The sequence below is a fragment of the Phacochoerus africanus genome, chromosome 1, assembly GCF_016906955.1.
Source record: "Phacochoerus africanus isolate WHEZ1 chromosome 1, ROS_Pafr_v1, whole genome shotgun sequence".
Lineage (NCBI taxonomy): Eukaryota > Metazoa > Chordata > Mammalia > Artiodactyla > Suidae > Phacochoerus > Phacochoerus africanus.
Genome location: NC_062544.1, coordinates 186593280 through 186614871, shown reverse-complemented (window position 1 = coordinate 186614871; position 21592 = coordinate 186593280). Strand labels below are relative to the sequence as shown.

General features: G+C 35.9%; 1 protein-coding gene across 1 annotated transcript in view; it reads left to right on the top strand.

The window, feature by feature from the left end:
- The first annotated feature begins 3077 nt into the window (after positions 1-3077).
- ZBBX (zinc finger B-box domain containing) overlaps positions 3078-21592 on the top strand; it is a 111851-nt gene continuing 93336 nt past the window's right edge. The window contains exons 1-5 of the mRNA XM_047785850.1: positions 3078-3156; positions 7760-7873; positions 10303-10393; positions 17592-17640; positions 18549-18658. Coding sequence (XP_047641806.1) covers positions 3089-3156; positions 7760-7873; positions 10303-10393; positions 17592-17640; positions 18549-18658 — 432 coding nt within the window. The 5' untranslated portion in view covers positions 3078-3088. The remainder of the gene's footprint in view (positions 3157-7759; positions 7874-10302; positions 10394-17591; positions 17641-18548; positions 18659-21592) is intronic.

The window sequence follows — 21592 nt, the reverse complement described above, 5'->3', positions numbered from 1 at the left end:
AAGATTTATAGATCATCGTAAATTCCCTATTTCCTTTCTGTGGTGGCAGGCCTTGATGCTTAGGTTGCTTTCCCCAAATGGGAACTTATGTGGAAAGATCACTGAAACCGTCATGTACAATTTTGGGACATATTGTGTGTATATGTCTGGGGAAGAACAAGGTTGGGGACAGAAAAACGATGCAGTCTAATAAATCAGGTAATTAGAAAACTTTCCAAATAACGACTGAACTTGTGGTATTTAATTATAAGAAAAAACTTGATTGACCAAAGGACACAGAATTATGAGGTTTGCATAATAGGGTTTATCTGTATTTCTCTGGTTCCATTAGGTGACTAAAGTTTTGTGCTTTCCTATTCTTCCTGCTGATATTGTTATATCCTTGCTATCCCAAGAAAGGTGACTAATTCTCTGTTGGTTTAAGGAAGGAAAACAGGCAGAACAGCTTGACTCACAATAATAATCTTCCTTTTTTCTTCATACAAGAAAATTGGCTTATGTGTGTGACTTGATAAAACATTTAATTGCTAAGAAGCCTTACTAATTGCATTCAGTGAAGTGAAATGCCCCCTGAATAAGACTATTTATTGGTTAAATCACATTATCAGCAGAGCTATAAATCTGAATCATCTCATCCTAATGAAATTTACAGATTTTTTTTCATTCATTTCAGTCTTTATATATCTGTTCAGCTTTATGCATATGTACATACATGTATAAAATTATATATTCAATGCATTGGTGACATTAAGCAATTTAAATTATTAATCATACATTAACTTTGGAGATTCTTTTGTTTTATTTTTTAATGAAAATGGTTAATGATAACATTATGGAACTTTTCATGAACAACTTATTGACAATAGATGAGGGTCGAGAGGTTAGATTTCCTGATTAAGATCAAAAAGGGATATGGAAACTGTGTTACTCTATGCCTTGGAAGTTTTTAAAGGTACCTTTGGTAGCCTCTGATAAAAATGAGACAAAGGTTTTACCTACAAAGAAGGGGTAGAAGCAAAGCAAATCTTAGTTTTTCATTCCTGTGGTATCTTTTGTTCTCTTTGACCCTGGTTTTAGCTTTAGAGACAAAGTTTGGTGGTTGAAAAGCAAGTCTGAGTTAGATATACTTGCTTCTGTCAGAATGTTTCACAGCATTGTCATAATTTCTATGGTTTTCCCTTTGATTTTTAGTTCTTTGAGGGAAGACACTGTGTCTCATTTACCATTGTGACTTCTGTACCCCCAATTGGGTCACATAGGAACAGCTAACTAACTGTAGATCGAAGGCTCAGATAAAATTAGTCCTATGATGCAACCATTATATTACTTACAATATAAAATTTTTTTGTGTAATTCCATTTTTGAATTCTCCTCAGAGAATATATTCCTTCAGAATTTCCTCCAGGATAGTAAAAATCTACCCTTTCAGGCTAGATTTGATTTTTAGAGGTAGAGTAATTGAAACTAGATTTGAGTGGACAAAGCACTTGCTCCTGCTGGACAGTATCATTTTTAGTTTTGAATGAGGCACAGCAAAGTAGATTTGTGTGTGTGTTAAGATGGACTCTGCAGACAATTTCAAAAGAGACATTCCAAAAATGTTTGATCAGTTCTTGCACTGCTTAAAGTATAAAATAATTTCCCAGAGATTTGATCCATTCAATTGTATCAACTCTAGTGTCACAATAGACTTAAACTTGGTGACTCCTGGTCTGATGCCTTTTGTCCTTTGTCTTTGAGCAAACCTCCTAACCTATTTTCTTTTCTTCCCTCTAAACTTTTCACTGACTCTCATTCACTACAGAATACACTGCAAATGCTTTTCTTGGGCATTTAAAGTTTCCTATTATTGGGTCTCAGCCTACATTTCCAAATTTACACCAATTTCCCCCTCTCCATTCAAAAGTTGTTCTTTCCACAATGGGGAAATTTCAACCATCCACATCTTCATATATTAGCCTCCCTTTACCTTAAAGTCCCACTTTAAATGACAGCCAGTCTGCAATCTCTTATTTCTCTCCCTTTTTATGTTTTACAGCCTTTGTAATTACTACCTTGTGTTATGGCTTTTGTGTATAAGTCTTTCTTGTATGCCCTGACTCTGCAGTGTTTGAGCCCAGAAAACAAATCTCCTTGGGCCCTGACTCCTTTATGTCTCTCAGTAAAGTACTGAACCACAATGAATATTTATAGGGGTTATGAGCACATAGGAGCATATATGTATAATGACTGTATCAAATGGTTTGGGCATTTAAGTCTCTGGACTCTATAATATTGCCTCTTATATTTCTTTAAAAGTGTTTTAAGTTTGGAAACTCTTATTTATGTAAAAATTTAATAGTGCATGCAATTCAGTAATTCAGTATTACAGAGTAAATTATTGTAGAGCCATGAGTAATTGGGATACTCAGGAACCAGGGTATTCTGAATAATTTAATTTTCTGGTTAACTTGGAGTTAGGTAAAAAAATCTTTTTTGTTTTATTTCTTGTTGAAAAATTCTCTCTAAATACGCTAATTTCTGATCTTAGGCAAAGAGCATCATTAAATTTTTCTTTGATAAATGAGGATATTAGAATGCCTGTGAGTAATTACTACATACTTTAATTCTCATTTTTGTAAAAGAAGATTTTTGAGTTTGGATTGCATTTCTGAAGTTTTCACTATATTTAGCCTTGGATGTTATTTTTGGAAGAGAACAAATACTTGATATGTATTTTATAATCGTAATCATAGAGACAGAATATGTACTCTATTTGTCTTAATGAATTCATTCTTCACTTTTAGTTGAATGTTTCCACAGTCTTTGGCTATAGGATTGTTCGTAAAATTTTAGTTCCATCAGCTATGTTATAGTTATATTAGCATATAAATATTTGTTAAACATAACATATAACTTTTGCTGCTTAAACTTTGATTCAGCCTTTTCCCTCAAAATAATTTCTGGTTTTAAAGTTTTCCTGAGTTATATGTAGTTTCAAATTTGTAACTTAACTGCTTTACCTCTGACATAATTCTTTTGTCTTTGTTATTTTTTCAGAAGGTTTTGCAAATCACAATAATTTTTAAACAATACTAAGAGAGTAATCATGAACACTAAAGATTTTGTGGTTCTTCCATGGGGAAAACCTGGAAATTCTGTAAAGCTAAAATATAAGTAAGTGCACATATATTTATTGCTTAACTATAAGTAGTTGCTGAAGTTTCTGTATGCTATAATTTAGAGTATTCTTTTCACATGAGGCTGTTTAGAGTTGAAATCAAATTTTGTGAATTTTTATCTCCTTTTTCCTCACATTGCTTTTTATTTTTATTTTATTTTTTTGTCTTTTTAGGGCCACACTAGCAGCATATGGAACTTCCTAAGCTAGGGGTAGTAGAATGGGAGCTCTAACTACCAGCCAGAGCAACAGCAACGTGGCATCTGAGCCACATCTGCAACCTATACCACAACTCACCACAACACTGGATCCTTAAAACACTGAGCGAAGCCAGGGATCAAACCCTCAACCTCATGGATACTAGTCAGGTTTGTCACCACTAAGCCACAACAGGAACTGTCCCTACATTGCTCTTTTTTTTTTTTTTCCCTGAGAAAGTAGATTTGAAGTATTATAAATCTATAATTTAAAAATTAGGACTAAAAATATCTCTTCCACAAGAATCAATGTAAATTGGGTTTATCAACTATTGAAGCAATATAACAGAAAGTTGCAAATATTTTTGTAACACTTATTCAAAATGTTAAAAGAATCACCCTAAGAAACTGAAAGAAACTGAAATTTAAGGAGGCCATTAGAGTGAGGGACCTTTAAACAGGGAAGAGAAATCAGGAACTACCCTTACACTTTGCATAGTTAAAGGACATCAGGTTAAATTCACCTTTTCTGGGAAGGGTATTTTTTGTCTTAGATTACCTGGGAGATGTATTCAACCTAAGCCAATCAATTCTGGGTATCTTGTCAATTTCATGACATGGTAGGAGTACCAGAAGGATCAATATACTGTTTCCATTTAAGATCATCTACAGTCCCTGGAAATTCCCAAGGCCTTCCTCTCAGATATTTTTCAGGGCCAATCAGCATGGGTGAGGGGCAAACTGTGGATTTTTGATTTTAGTTTCTGAGTTCCCTGATCCAGATCAATAGTCTGTGGTTATTCAGTGTCTTTAGAGCTTCCCTAATTCTCCCTTCACATTTGAGATCCTGTGTGTAAAAGCATTGTGTCAGCTGGAAAAATGTTACATTGCATTACCATCATTAGGTTTACTAGTTTTTGGTGGAGAGGGGAACTATCCAATTGCTAGCATTACTAATTTTCCTTTATACAAAAAGAGAAGGAGCTATGTGTTATCTGATTTTGGTGATATGTTTTAAGTCTGTGTTTATACCTATAAACATTCATCCAACAAACATTTACTAAGTACACATGTTCTACACACTGTGCTAAGGAATGATGGATACAAAAGAAAGAGGTCACAATCTTTGCATTCAGGTAGCTTGTATAAGATGTGAGTAAGTAAAATTACTTTTACAAAATAGTGTTAAACATGATGTAATATTAAAGCATAGGCAGCTATGAGAACATGGCCCAGACTGCTAGAGCAAAGATAAGGAGGTCTCTTGGCTTTGCTGGAAAAGTTGTTAGTTGGATAGTTACTGGGTGGAACTTGTGCAAAGGCACATAGACACGTAATCTGTGGACTTTGAGATGTAACCGGTTTACTAAGATTTGTAGAACAAGATTGGAGAGAAGGCAAGGCCGTATAGTTAATAAGTTAACTTACATGGAATTTATCTTGGAGGGGAGGGGAGACATGTTCCCTGGCCTGCATGTCTCCCTGATCCACCCATGATCCACAACTCACAGAAGCTAGCATAGGAACACCCAGTCTATAGTAATTGCTCCAGAGTTTCTTTCTTGCCCTTTCCTTGTTCCTTTCCTTGTTCCAAGTCCTTTTATTTTGACATTCTCTTAACCATTGTTTCAACATCGCCTGACATTTGGGTGGTCTCCAACCCCTTTCTACCTCTTTCCCAGCCCCCAAACCACTTCAGTGGGCTGTCTCTGGCTCTTGGATTTGTTGTATTGACATCATCTCTGTAGGACCAACTTGAGTTGTCCTTCTTACTGTGTCTAAGTCTGTCTTAGACACAGGAGGAATCTTTGGTCATGTTCCAGATCCATGGAATCCCACCATCAATTTGCCCAAGTGGCCAGTAAATAGGCCAGTTTTTTTTTTTGTTTTTTTGGGTTTTTTTTTTTTTTTTTCAGTCTTACCTCTTTCCTCTACCACAGTGGGAGTTTCTAAAACATCAAAGCCAACAAGTAACACAGTCATATTTGTGCTTTTGAACTCTTCCTCTGAAGGCCAATTGAGACTTTGTGCAGGAAGACCAGCTTGGGGACCAATCCTGAACTGTGTCCTTAGCCCTCCCCAGAAATAATGAGCTCAGGAAATGACATCACTGTCCTCCTGGTCACTCCAGGGATTGTCCTGGGCTCCTTCTTTGTCCCTTCCCTGGTCGGTCACCTCCTTCTGCTTGGTCTCCAAATTCAGTTAATTGTTTCCTTATATTTCTCAGATGTTCCTGTTTTTCTCTCCACTGTCTCCATGCAGTCAGACCAGCACAGTCTCTCTATTATTAGGATTACTTAAATAGTCTCCTAACTGGCTGCCTTGCTCTCAACCTTGTACCCTGTAATTAATATTCCATTATGCAGTAAGAATGATCTTTCTAAAATGCAAGTCTGATCAATTCCCAATTCTCTTAAAACCTTTTAAAGATTCTTATTGCTCATAGGACACAAACCCAATTCCTCATCATGACCTGCAGGGCTCTTCATGATTTGGCTGCTGTCCACTTCAGCAGTTCCATCTCTTGCTACTTTTCCCATCCTGCACTTAATGCCCAGTCACAGGGAACTTATAGTTCCTTGACTGACACATTGTTTTTTCCTTCTGGTGCCTGCAGTTTTCCTTCTTCCTGGAATACTGCTCTTACCACCTCCCTTGACTGGCTAAGTCCTTTTCATCCTTTAGGGCTCATCTTAGTCTTCACCTCCTCCAGGAACTGTTCCTATGTTCCCAGGGGCTGGGCATGTACCCTTCCTATGTGCTCAAGTATCTCCCTGTGCTTCTCCAATGAGAGCGCCATTATACTTGGCTTCAGTTACCTTCATGCATGTCTTCTACAGTGGAAGCTCCATTGGGTCTCACATCCTATCACTTACTATAGTGCTTGTTTGTAGGATGGGTTAAATTACTCCTTGTGGAGCAGTTACAATGAAAATAATGCCTCTCTTTCTCAGTCTCTTCAGCTTCTCTGTACCCTTGGACAGTTTTTGCCTCCTATCACTCTCCACATAGCTCTCTGGATTTGTCCACTTGGGGCATATCTTTGGCCCATTTTCTCTTTGGTAACTGCTCACAACCTCTATGAATTATTTCTCTTATCTTCATTATTCTTATTTTGGTTCCTTGCCATTGCATGCATAGGTGCCCACACTATTCAATTATATACATACTAATGTAATAATGAAGGAAGAGATTTATACTCATGACAGATAAGGAAAGCTAGAGAACTAGGTTGGCTTTTTTCTGTAAAGGAGAGAGTCAGTGGCTAATGCTGATAAGGAACCAGAGTTATAAAATGAAGAAAATGGCTTATGTCAAAAGCTTGATGAGCTTCAGATATTACTACAAAATCTCTTGTACGAGAATCTGTAAGGGGGCTCTGCTCTGTCCTCAAAAATTTTTCTTCTTGTTGCTCTCCTTAAGAGGAAACAATAGGTGGTGCATGGCTCAGCTGGAATTTATCCCTTTGATGGTACCAAAACCCTTAATATGTGCTTTCTCCCTAATAGGCCCCAAGCAGGCTTGCTCTTTTCTGTTTTCTTTGTATTATACATACACGGCATGTTTTCCAAGATGATTAGATTAGCAGAAATGTGTATTCTGCCCATACAGAATAATTCTTTTCTTTTCTATTTTATATCTATGTTTTTCATTTTTTTATTTTGAGAATTGCAATGTTTTTAATTTTAATTTTTAAAATTTATATTTATTTATTTATTTATTTGTTTACTTTTTAGGACTGCACCCATGGCATATGGAGGTTCCCAGGCTAGGGGTCAAATCGGAGCTACAGATGCCAGCCTAAGCCACAGCCACAGCAACGTGGGATCTGAGCCTTGTCTGCGACCTACACCACAGCTCATGGCAACTCCGGATCCTTAACCCACTGAGCAAGGCCAAGGATCGAACCCGCAACCTCATGGTTCCTAGTCAGATTCATTAACCACTGAGCCATGACGGGAACTCCCAGAATAATTATTTTAAACATTATGATTCTAACCACTTGAATCTTTCAGACTAAAGACAGTATGAAAATTAGAGAGTAATTTTTATTGTAACTTCTATTTGTGTGTCATGGATGTTTTTGCATATATAAAGACATAGCTCATGTATCAAGTGTATTATGCATTGAAATCTCTAGCAATGTAACAGGAAAAACAAAAGTCTAGGATTTGAAGCAATACTTTGTTTCAGGAGAATATTAATGGAAGGTAAATGCTAACTTTAGAAACCATATTTCAAAGAATACAAAGGAAGTTGTTAAAATACTTAACCATGAATTTATTATCCATAATTTTAATGGAGGGCAAACAATGATATAAAATTATCCCACCTTTTCTTTCTCTCTTTTTTGTTTGTTTTTTGACTCTAAATGAACATTCTGTATTAAAACCTTATTCAGAAATGCTCAAGAACTGAGAATGGAGAAAGTCCAGTTAGAGTTGGAGAACCAAGAGATGGAAAAGAAACTACAAGAATTCCAATCAACAAGGAGCAAAGAAAAGGAAGAAAGAGGGTACGTGACATTTTTAGAGAATTTTAGAGGAATAGACTGAATTATGTCATGAACTATTTTATACATTATTGTCATTCCAGTGATGATCTGATCTAAGTGAATCATTTCTGGCTTTTCCTAATGAACAAGCAGTATTAAATTTCCCCTACTTTTTCTATTTGTGTCCCTTTTCTCCAAACCTTATTTGGTCCTTAATACACTGACTTATTTCTCTTCTTACATTACCCTTTTGAACCATTTATAGTCTGGAATGTTTAGAACAGAAGTGCTAAATTTGTCCTTTGCTCCCATAAAATTGCCATTAACAGGAGATTGCCAGTTTAGGTTTAAGGCATTTTTATTTATTAAGAGACTTTTGGGGGCAGGGGCTTATAGGTACATAGACAAGAATCATATGGACCTTCAAGCATGTTTAAAGTATTTTTAGCAAATGTGCTTTACCTGAAATTTTATTAATGAGAGCTCTCTGATATTATGTTTGCATATCTGTACAAATATTACTGAAAATTTTGCTTTGTTGTAAAAATGATAAATATCATTAAAAATATAATTAAAAGCAAGTAGAACGGATAGTTATATAGTGGAAATTATCCCTTCTTCACTGTAGGCTGACTCTCAGCCTATTTAAAATGTTTCTCTCTACAAATGTCTTATCTTACCCTTGTACAAGCTATGTGTGTATATATGTATATATGTATGTGTGTGTTTGAAAGTATGTTTGTGCTTGTAGATTAGTATCTGACATGTCTCTTATGTTTCTATAAATGAGGTTATCTATAAAAATATGTGAATGGATTCACTCCCTCCTTGTTTATTTGATATCTCTTAGTGCCCTTGCCGTATCAGTGCACTGTGATCTCATTCTTTTAATGGATGCATTGTATTTCTTTGTGTGGATATAACAGCATTTATTTTTCAAGTCTTGATTAAGTTTTTAGTATTTTGTGATTATACATGCTTACATGAATATGCTTCTACATTTATTTTTGCTAACATATATGAGTATCTATGGGATAAATTCCTACCCAGGTAATTTTAGATCAGAATATATGGCAGTTTACACTTTGGTAGACATTGGAGAACTTGTCTTTCCAGTAGGCTTCAAAAGTGTACAACTTTCTCCTACAGAAAATGAGAGCGTGTGTTTTGTGTGCTTCTGGTGGTACTAACTGTTACCAGACTTTTTGTGTGTATTAAATTTGCTTTTTTTTGTGTGTGTGTGCTCAAAATGATGACCGTCAAATATCTCTGAAGTACCTCCTGAACCATTAAAGAAAATTCAAAGGTGTATTGCAGTGTCATTAGTATTTATTCTTATAGCTTTTCTATTTGAAAAGCTATTTATGACACATAACACAACCCTCTCAAATAACCAGAGCCTGGGTTTAATCAAAGACATCTCCATGTGATACATTATCCCAGCTGCCTAAGTTTATTGTTTATCTTGCCGCTCTTATCCTCATGATCCCATAGCCACTTCTCTTGTTGGTTTGTTTGTATTTTTTGTTTTTCCTTTCCTTTCTTATTTGTTTAAATCTTTACTGCTTTGGACTTAGTTTGGGCTTCTCACTGGATCATGAATATATCTGTGAATCAGAGTTCCTGAAATCAGCCCCCAAGAGCAAGTTTTCATTAGTTGAAGAACCTTTTTTTTGGATGTTTTCAAAAATATTATAAAGCTTGACTGGGTTTTCAGCATAGTTAAATGCTTTTCTAAGGTCACATAGATAGTAAATGTCAGAGCCAGAATGAGAACCTGCCACTCAATGGTCAGGAAGATGGAAATCCAGTGTTCTGATCATGGCTTTATTATTTATTATTTCTGTGACCTTGGGCAAGTTTTCCTCTCATTATTTTTTTAAAATGGGAATTAGACTCTCTGCTCTGTTGACTTCACAAAATTTTGTGAGGCTCAAATAAAAGTGCTTTAAAAACTGGAAAATGAAACAGTTTGACTTTGCAGTCTCTGTTTCCTTTCACTGTGGGAGCTGATTTGTGGTCTTAATAAGGAATTCATCACTTAGTAGATCTACTGAATATTTGGGGTATTGTTTTGCTTTCTTTATCTTTTTACGTTTGCAAACCCTTAGCCTTTAAAACTACTTAGAAATCTGTAAGATTTCCTATAAGTCAGTAAAGCTTTCTTTAGTCATTGTTCAGTGTCTAAAAAAATGAAATTCTTCATTTGTGTTTGGACATTTCACTTTTATTCATTTCTTCTCAAAATTTCACAATATAGTATAGCTATGTTTTAGAATTACTGAGGATATTGTGGCCTTATTGATATTTCATTTTCATTTTGTGGTGGCCTGTTACATAGTAACAACTGAATATCCATTTCCTGAAATAGGGAAAATATATTTATTTTCGTTAAAAAGGAGAAATGTATTTAGCAATTACATTTTGTCTTCTGTTTATATATATTGAAGGTCAAGTGGGTATCACTGGAAATCTGGACAAGTGAGCAAATTGGGTAATCATTCATACATGATGTCACAAGATAAAGGAAATGTTATTAAGGTAAGAAAATACCATTTGATTCTCAGGCCATTTGCTGGGAAGATATAAAACATTTTTTCAGATCTTGTGTTTCCTCCCATCCTGAAGAACCTACTAGTCCTGTTTTAATAACTTTACATATTATTGGATTTTGATTAAATTTTATGGGTTAATATACAACTTTCTCTATTCTAATATATTTTTGTTTTTTATATGCAAGTTGATTTGTTGAAATTCGCCTTCAGTTGAATTTTTCTAAACTGAATTTTTCTATTCAGTTCTGGTTTTAAATATGTGAAATAGAACTATGTAGTTCTACACTAAAGTGAAAGTGAAGTTATTTGATATAACAAAGAACCGACTTATTTCTGCCTTTTTATTATTTCATATTTATTTAATGTGTTTATGTTTTGCTTGGATAATAATTATTAATAAACTTGATTCTATGTGTGAAAATACCTAAGGGGAAAATGCTTAAAGTTTTCTCAGCTATAGAATTGCTTTATCTTTACTATGCATTATAAAATATGACATTACATTATATTTAAGTTTAAAAGCAGATGAGTGTCCTTATGTAAAGAAAACTGTTTTGCTTCTCTGGATTCTTTAGTACAAGATTCGTGACTTTGTAAGTTTTAACTTATATAGCTTTTTCTCTTTTATATACCTGTCATTAAACTTTCATTGGGCCCGTTGGCCTCTACGAACATCTTACTCGGCACTTCTAACCTTTTTGCTTTGAAAAGGCATTTTATTCTTTAGTGTCACTCTCTTACTCAGATATGTTTCTTTAATTTTTGGATTAAAAGTTTTATAATCCACTTTGCAATTTTCATTATCTTTCTGAGAAGTGTTCCATGCTTTAGATATTGTTGTAAATATAGTATATTAAAAATGCTGACCCTTTGTGATTATTGATTTATTTATTCAATAGCATTTATTAAAGGCTGTCTGTCTTATGGTGAATTATCCTTGTTCTCAAGGAGATCCTTACCTAATGTAAAAGATGATGCACATATGAAAATATTTACAGGAAAAGTCACTATAATTTTTGCCATTTAGTGTATGAATCATTTGTGCTTAGGAAATAATAGTTGAGTTCTACAAATATTTGAGTCTACTAGATATATTTATAATGAAAAAGTGACAAATAAGTCATAATGTCAGTTCCCATAATCCTCCTAATTAGGTAGGAGGGTGAAAGCATAGGGGCTTGGGAAGGAGTAGAAAGTAAGACTGGGGAGTTCCTGTTGTGACTCAGCAGTAATGAAACGGAAGATGTGGGATGTGGGTTCAATCCCTGGGCTCGCTCAGTGTTAAAGATCTGGAGTTGCTGCGAGCTGTGGTGTAGGTCTCAGGCATGGCTCAGATCCCATATTGCTGTGGCTATGGCATAGGCTGGCAGCTGTAGCTCTGATTTGACTCCTAGCCTGGGAACTTCCATATGCCATAGGCACAGCCCTAAAAGGCAAAAAAAAAAAAAAAAAAAAGGAAAGTAAGATGGTAAGATTGGGCAGGCAGGTAGGGGGCCTGAGTACCAGACTCAGGAGTCTAGACTTTTACATTGGGTGAATAGAATTCCCTGATGGCTTTGGAGCAGGAGAGTAGCAAGGTTAAGGTAATGATGTGTGATCATTGATCTTGATACTATCCAGTGCATTTGGAGTTTATGAGTATAGAAAATGTGATATTTGAATTCTTTTGATCATGTACCACGTCAATAAAAAATATATTTCAGGGCGTTCCCATTGTGACTCAGCGTAACAAATCCCACTAGTACCTTGAGGATTAAGGATCCGGGGTTGCTGTGAGCTGTGGTATAGGTCACAGATGCGGCTCAGATCTGGCGTTTCTGTGGCTGTGGTGTAAGCTGGAAGCTGCAGCGCTGATTCGATCCCTAGCCTGGGAACTTCCATATGCTGCAGGTGCAGCCTTAAAAAAAGCTAAACACAAAACAAAACAATAACAACAAAAATAATATACTCAGAGAATGGACTTTCTATCCATGAACTTTTTATTTACGTATAATTTATTTATATACATACTAATTTAGTAATATATCGTGTGCATTGTGGAACAAAATATGGAAATCAACCAAGGATGATATAACCATGAGTAGATATTTCTTTTTTTCCCTTTGATCTTTTCCTGCGCTCCCTCAGGCATGCATACATGCTACTTTGGAGGTCAGAGTTACAGAGTACAGAAGCAGTGATATAGAAGACTATTGAAAGAATCTAGAGGTCAGATGAGAAGAGTCTGAATTAGAATGTAGCAGAAGAAATATGAAGGAAACATGGAACCAAAACACAGTGAGAAAGAAAATGAAGTCAAATATATAACTGATATTGCCCAGGAGATAGAATAAATAAGGGAGCTAGAAAGAAGTTCTGGTGTTTAAATTTAGAGCTAGCTAGTTGGCTTCCTCCTTCCCTCCCTCCCCCGATTTCTTTCCTTCCTCCCCGAAGCTTTATTGAGGTATAATAGGCAAATAAAATTGTAAGATAGTTAAAGTGTGCAACATGATGATTTGATTTATATATACATTTTGAATGGATTTCCCCTGAGTTAATAAACACATCCATATTTACCTTTTTTTTTTGTATGAGAACACTTGAGTTCTACTCTTAGCAGACTTCCAAGATGTAGAGTTTTGTTTGCATTCTCAAGTGTTAGTTGAAGCTGAGAGAGTAAATGTGCTACCTAAGAATATATAAAAAGGAGAAGAAAGGTATAAAGATAAAGGGCAGGTATGAATGAATAAGCTCAAAGAATATGGAAGCAAAGAGAACTTTAGTGTTTACTCACAGTTTTATATCAGTCAACAGTGCTTTTCCTGTTTTTTCTCATTAAGTGCTTGTGTCACTCTTAAGAGGCAGTTGTTATTCTTCCAGTTCCACAGATGAAGTAATTTAACATCAAAGAAGTTAAATAACTTGCTCCTGTCAAGGGTCAGGATTAAGAACTGGAATGCAGTCTAGTTCTAAGATAATTTGTCAGCTCTCCAGTAAAGGGAGCCTGAGAAGAGAAAGAATGGGAGAAGTAGAGTCAAAGTAATATAATTTCATAGAAGACAAAAATAAATGAGGACATTTTTATAAAAAATGGAGACGTCAACCTTGATTGATGTGCTGTGTATTGAAAAAAATTGAGTATAATTTATCCAGTGTTTTTCAGCAGGGCATTTCTCCCCCCCCCCCCCCCCCAGGAGACATTTGGCAATGTTCGGACATATTTTTAGTTATCACCCCTGAGAGGAATTTTTTTTTTTTTTTGAGGCTAATGGTGTCTCGTGGCTACAAGCCAGGGGTGATGCTGCACATCTTACAGTGCACAATGTATAACAAAGAATTATTTGGCCTCAAATGTCCATGGTACCAAGGTCAAGAAATCCTGTGCTAGATTATATAGATTAAAATCCTGACTTGCTTCCTTAGCTTTATGTTTTTAGGCAAGTGACATAGCCTCTGGGCCTCGCGTTAGCATATTTGTAAACATGCATAGCCATACTTGCTGACTACTTCACAGAGTTTTGAGCAATGTGAGAGATAATGTGTGTGAAACCAATTGTAACATTAACTAAAAATCACATTAAAATGTTTATTTACAGAGACTGAGAATTTTTAAAAACAATAAATTTGATTTGATGGTTGGATTGTTACCAGATGTAAAATATGTATTTCAAGTGGTTAAAAAAGAAAGGCAGATGGCAACAAGTAAAGACTGAAGATCAGTGAACATGAGAACAGAGGGTGAACTCTCAAGGCTTTAATGGGATCAAAGGAGATTTTATTACATGTTTTTTAGAATTGGGGAAGATGTGAGCCAGTTTGTAGCTGAGGTATAGATTCATTCATGGTGACAAAATTGAAGAGCCAAATAAGAGAGGAATCAGTTGCTTTGAAGATGTAGCCTTTGAAGACGTAGCTCAGTGAGGAGGGTTGGAGCCGGGGAAAGAAGCAGATTTTCTCTGAGACAAGAAAGATGGAAAAGAAAACAGGTGGTAGAGAAGGTGCATTTTTACTTTTATTTATTTATTTAATTATTTTAAAATTTTTGGCCACATCCACAGCATATGGAAGTTCCCGGGCCAGGAATCAAATCCAAGCTGCAACTGCATCTACATCACAGCTGCGGCAATGCCAGATCCCTAACACACTGTGCCGGCCAGGGTTCGAACCCACACCTCTGCAGCAGTCTAAGCCACTGCAGAGACAATGCTGGATCCTTAGCCTGCTTTACTAAGGTGGGAACTACGAAGGTGCACTTTCTAGAGGTTGCTTTTGACAGGCATTGGGGCAGCAAGCTGTGGAAAAAATCTTTTTTATTTTTTATTTTTTGTCTTATTGCCTTTTCTAGGGCCGCTCACATGGCATATGGAGGTTCTCAGGCTAGGGGTCAAATCGGAGCTGTAGCCACACCACAGCTCACGGCAACGCCAGATCCTTAACCCACTGAGCAAGGGCAGGGATTGAACCCACAACCTCATGGTTCCTAGTTGGATTTGTTAACCACTGCGCCACGATGGGAACTCCCTGTGGAAAAAATCTTAATGGGAAGATCTTAACATTCTTAGTAAATTTGAAGGCAAGATCATTGTTCAGATTAAGGAGGGGAAATGGGGTGAATTTGAGTTTTGGGAATGGGGAAGGTTTGGAGTAGCCACTATGGGACTCACATTTGAGGTTTAGCTGCAAACGAATGGATTGCTGAATCACCCTAAGAGCCCACTGGGCTTATTCAGCATGGATTTGCAGGGGACCCAGGGAGTATTATTTCATCACAATGGTAGGTAGATGGGAGGTCTAAGAGAAAGGAGGTAAGTTGATTGTAGCTAGCACTGAGAAACTCTGAGTTTGGGCTTTTGAGGGTGTGGCTATTCAGATTGATGCTTAGGTTCAAGGTTTGGTCATAATGGTCAGCTGGCTGAAGAGGCACTTAGATATTCATAGTAGTCAGCATGTCAGAGGGTTTTCAGCATCAGGATGTCAGGTGACCAGGGACAATGAAGTCTCTGTACTCATCACCCAGAAATGTGATGGAGAGAAGCACTGAGCGGATTGCTGCGGTTCAGGTGGAGGAAAATCCTGGGTGTTGATAAAGGCAATGAGTGGGTGGTAAGGACCATCAGTAGAGGCAACTTCGATGAATGATGAGAGTAGAACAATATTCTGGAAGTAGCACTGAGGAGCAAACTGGGAGAGCATTTTCCTTCTCTCCTGGTGAGTGAAGGGAAGTAGAGATGGAACTATATTACCTCTGGAGAGTTCTATGGAGAAGGCTGTTTGTGAGGAAAGATGGGTCCACTTAGTGTGAACTTTTGGAAGAGAGATTTTTAGGAAGGGTTTAAGACATAAGATAGTTAAATTGACTACTTAATAAAACTTTCATGGAAGGGCACATAGAAAAGAATGGCAAAGGTTAAATAGCTAATTGGATTACAAATGAGAATATTTGGAGGGGTGGCTTGTATGGTGAGGAGTGTAGACCCAGCACGGCCGATTTAGGCATTGGTGGCAGGTTGGAGGTGTTTGAGAATGCCAGGAAGGCTGATGACAGTGTAGTCTGAGCCCAGAGGCCCAGGTGATATGTGTCTGTGCGGTAGAGCCACCCAGCTGCCCTGGGCCCAGATGGCGCACCCCTTGAGCATCTCCTGGTGGAGGTATCACTGAGTTAATAAGATATGGGCTTCAGTATATTGAATTCCTGATGTTTTATATATACCTGCATATGCATATCCTTATATATATATATTTGTATGTGCATATGCATATAGATGTGTGTGTGTTTGCATGTATACGATTGTGTGTGTGTGTGTGTGTGTGTGTGTGTGTGTGTATCCCTGGCCCAGCCCTACCCCACCCTCATCTCTTTCCCCAACAGATAAAAATCAGACTCAGGAGGAAATTCTATTTACCTAAAAATAGCAGCTAGCAGTTTGTTCACTGAAATATTTTTATGCAGTTTGATTCATGTGAAGTAAATACTCAGAGAACAGAAAAATATTATTCACAATAACAAGAAGGACCTCTAAAATTTCCCTAATAATGAGTTCAGTTTTCTTTGGTGTATCTGTTCTGCCTAGGTAGCCTATAACCACGTAGATCATGTTGCAATTTGGATGTATCATTAAGGTAATAATATTGGATAATTTGGTTATAAAAATGAGATTAAATTATCTGTAACTTGTAGAGCACTGCCAGTTTAAAAATAAAAGTGTAATTCACATAAAATTGATTATTTCAATCCTATTTTCTTGTCTGCTGTGTTTGGTACATAGCATCTGAGCAGCTCCTTCAAGAATGTGAGTGAACAAACAAATGCCCTTTTGAAGCAAAACCGCTGGATTCACTGAGAATAATCAGGCCTAAATTTTCAAAGATGACTGCAGTTGGTACAGCCGTAGACATAGAGGCAACCATTGTTCTCATATTCTCATGTACAAATTGGGCAATTGAGCATGCAAATTGCAAATTGAAAACGAGGCATGAATCGACAGTGTGTGTGTAAATGTGCACCATGCTCCATAAATGGCTATGTACTTCAGATGCTGGTTTTAATAAGACCAAGGCAAGACCAGCTGGCGAGTCTGTTTCGTTTCTTAAAATCTTAAGAACCAAAGATTTTAAGTGACCATTTATTTGGAATACCTAGCTGTGATTCTTATTTACTCTTTTTTTTTTGGCTACAACTTGGGAGAGTCAGGGATCACAATAATATATTTGAAAGTTATATCTATGATGCTTAAACATGTGGTTCTCTAAATTGGGCAAATAAAGATAATATTAGCTTCTACAGTAACATAAGCGGAATGGTTCAGTCAGAATTCAATTTAGATTTGGTCTACACAAATATTAGACTTGGAGTGTTTCAGAAAGATCAGAGATAGAAAAGGCTTACTGAACCTTTAAAATAATTGAACACTAGTGCTTTCCTAAAATCATTTCATCATGATATATCATTTTTGTTTGAAGATAATTTATGACATTTTATAAAACCGGTTTATATATATTTCCAACATTTAGTTTTCCTTTACAAATTTTCTTTTGATTTAATTAAAAGTTCTCTATATGCATTAATGATGATCTCCTATTATATTATTCTTTCGAAATGTTTTGTTCAAGATGCACCAAAATGTTACGGCTTTATAATATTTTCATTAGTAACTTAAACTTTGAGTTTGTATACCTGACAAATAATATCTATTTTATTAATACAGCTTTCTGCTGGAAAAGTGAAATTAAAATTACTGAGGGAACAGCTTCAAGGTAAACAGTTTGCCACTGTATTATTAGTTGCTGAAGATATAATTCCTTTTACATTTGAATTACATAGAAAATTTAAGTGCTAGAACAAGAACTGTTCATGCAGTATAGATTCTAAACACAAAAATTATAACTCTTTATCTTTGATATTCAAAATATAATTTATCTATTTTGGGGGGCACTTATGTCAAAAATCGACTTATTTTTATTATATGATTATAATAATGGTATTTTTGAAAAGCGAAGACTTTGATGATATTGTTCCTTAAACTTTAATATAATCTTTTAACCAGGAAGAAAATTTTATCAGTACAAAATTATAAATTGAAAATTACTCTGGGAAATTAAACGAATGTTGAAATTTCTTTAGATTTTAATAAATTATTTGAAAATGACAAATACCAAAAGTAAAGTTTGATTTTACAATAATTATAAAAGAAATTAGATTTTTAAAATAAAGGATAAATGCATTCAATTGAATAGGTAGGATAATTTGATAGAGCAAGTTCTAGAAATACATATGACATTTATTATAGAAGTTGTTCTGTGTTGCTTCAGTTTGATGGATAGATGGCACTGAATCCTATAGGAATCCTATCAAAAGCATAGTCTTTAACATTCTGTTACTTTAGTTCAATTACGTTATTTAATTTCTGTTATTTAGTTATTTAGTTCAATTTCTGTTATTTAGTTCAATTCGGTTTACAGCAGAATGGATATGGGTGGATTTGTGTGACCCTGTGGTTGCAGGGGGTGGGAGGGAGGACCCCCCGGGAAGATTAGACTTGGCTACATGCCATTCTTCTTGGGGCAACATATTTAAATACTGTTTGAGCATAATTTCATTACTTTAACAGAAAACTGAACATCATATTTTAATGTGATTGATCTGATTTTTTTTTTCCTTTCAGAGCCAGTGAAAGAGCCATTTAATTATAAAATGGCAAATTCTTTTGAAAGTGAAAAACCCAAGATAAAAGGGAAGGTTTGTGGACAGTGTGAGACCAAAGCTGCTCTGCTAGTACGTGCACTGTAATACCATCGTAGAACAGAACTTTTACCTGGGCTCATATACCCCTCCTCACTTAGCCTGCTTTGGTAGCCGTGTCCTTTTCCTTCGTGACTGTTACTAAGGGTGGAGTGTGCAGGCTGCCGGGAAAGGCCAACACTGCACAGTGCACTGACTCTCAATCTCCCATTCCCGTTAAGGACACCACCTAACCTCCTCTCTCCCTCGGATCATACCTGTCAGCACATAAACATTCTGCAGTATTTCCCAAACCAAAACCACACCAAAAATTCTTCTCTGGTCTCCACACCTCCCTCTGTACCCCTATAACACTTCTAAAGAGTGGTCTTCACTTGCTATCGTTGTATTTCTTCTCCCATTCTCTTTTTTTAATTGAGGTGTAATTTACCTGCTGTGAAATGGATAGATCTTTTATCTATCCCCATCAGGATTATAGATTACCCCATAGGGTTCCCTTGTGCCTTTTCCAATTAACTCCCACAACAAAGCCAGTCACAGTTGTGATCATTTTTAGCAGCTTACATTTAGTGGTGCTAGACCTGTTCTTGAACTTTATATAAATGGAATGCTATGGTATGTATTTTTCTGTGTGAGGCTTTATTGGTTTTCTGTATTCTTGACCCCTTAACATGAGAGTGCCACAGAGCTTAGTCCTCAGACCTCTTCTCTGGTCTATTTATACTTACTCTTTAGGTGGTTTCATCCACTCTCCTGGCTTTAAAGACAAATTCTATTTTGTTGGTTCTCACATTTACATCTCTAACTCACACCTTTCCTCTGAACTTCCAACTCATACTGCCTAATCAATACTTCTACTTTAGCGACTAATAAAAATTGCTAATTTAACATGTTCAAAATTCAACTTTTGAATCTCTCCATCAAAATGTCTCCCCCCAAGTTCTCCTCATGTCAGTAAGTTCAGCTCAAACTTTACTTATCCTGGTGCCCTTTATAAAAGAGCAACAACTGGGCTGTACTCTCTAGTTTTGTGAAGCTGCTTCATCATCTGCATAACGTTTATCACTCTTTAATGTACATTTATTTGTTTGCTTTCCACAAACCTACAATGTAGACTTCACGAGAGTAGGGATTTAGTTTTGTTTGCTGCTCTGTGCGTATCACTTAGACTTATGCCTACATTTTAATAGATTCTCAACAAATATTTGTTGAATAAGTAATTTCTTTAAAACTTTTCTGATATTGAAAAAATTGTTATAATTAAAGCTAACCAAAAGGAAGCTCTCCATTATCTTTTGCAAATAAAATATTATACACACTTAAGAAGCAGTTTTCCCCTTAAAGAATTTGATGATTATAATTAATATTTATGGATTACTATAACTATTTATTATAATTTCAGAGAATTTGCCTATAATCCCTTCTAAGATTGTATTACAAGCCTTATTTCATGGCAGTTTTAACTGAGCTCAGAGAGTTGGAAGGCTCTAATAAAGAGCTAATAATGTCAAATATAAAACCCTGGCTCTTGGTATTAAGCTCTTACTATTACATCATACTAATTTTTTTCTTGCTTGATATAATGATGAACAACATTTTAAGAAATTTTAACAAATTATACCTATCCAGAAATGTTTAGAAAATATAAACAAATGCTAATATTCCTGAAGCTTGAGTATAAAAGCTAAAAGGGACTTACTGGCAGAATTGAACTATTGGGAGTCCACTGCTTATGATCTGAAAAAGCATTTGTATAGGAGCTCTGAGTCACTATTTCTTGTGAATCTTGTTCTGTGTAGAACACTGTTTAAAGGCCATGGAATTTCAACAATACAGCATATGGAGATAAGGCTTGACTTGCTTGGAAGTATAGGCTCTGTTTTTCCAGAGAGAAGGAAAAGCAAGTGAAGGACATCCCAGACAGAATAAATGGCATATGCCTTGGCTGGAAAGCAGATGAGAGTGATGAAGTGTGCAGTGATTACAAAACTGATTTTCCTGAAAACTATTGAAAAATAGATGCCAGGATTTAGTCCCTAACTATTCCTAAAGAATTTCACCAAGATTTTAAGAAAGCGTGTTTTTCTATTTGAAATGCAAATGACATCCCACAGTACTTGCTAAAGCACAACAATAAGTTTTTTTAAGAATTCAAGTGTGGCAGATATAATGACCTCTGCAGTGGTGAACTCTGAGGTTACCTTATGTTCTTAGCTTCCATCGTCTAGATGGTTATGCTGACTGGATAATCAGACTGAACCCTTCCGTATCTTCATCAGGGAAAATTATGTAGGGCTGGGAGGTAAGGATTAATAGCTTACATTTTGGGGGTTTGAATCTCAACTTTGCCTGTTGTTAGCTCGATGACCTTTAGCAAGTGACTTAAATCCTTTATATTTCTCTTTCCTCATTTGTAAAATGGGATAAAACAGGTAAGAGTAGTCTAGAGCTCCAAGTTGTTGAGGATATTGATTAATGTGTATGGAGTATTTAGCATTGTACCTAGCACATTGAGAGGAGATAGTAAGTTGTAGGGCTTTTGTTGTTGGCACACGGTGTATACGTCTCATTCATATATGTTTATAGTAAAAATAAAAACTTCAATTTCCAGATTTCTTATTTTTACAAGAAATTCCATGGGCTTTGGGCTGTTTCTACATGACAAAAGTGAAATGGATAGTTTAAAAGTATATATTAATTTGGCAAGTGTGGATAATTTAATTAAACTCAAATGGATTCTGAAGGCTTAGCATAACTGATCTAGCCTTGATCAAATTAAAAAGATATTTGCTAAAACTGCACTTGGGTATTCCATCATCGAAGAAGCATCTGTGGTAGGAAGGGGCCCATATCTACATTTTTAGTATGTTCCTGCCAGTTATACAAACTGCCTAAAAAGATTTTCCAGTTCGCGGTCATTTTAACCCAATTTAAATCCAAATATGCTTGTATAACAAAATACTAAGC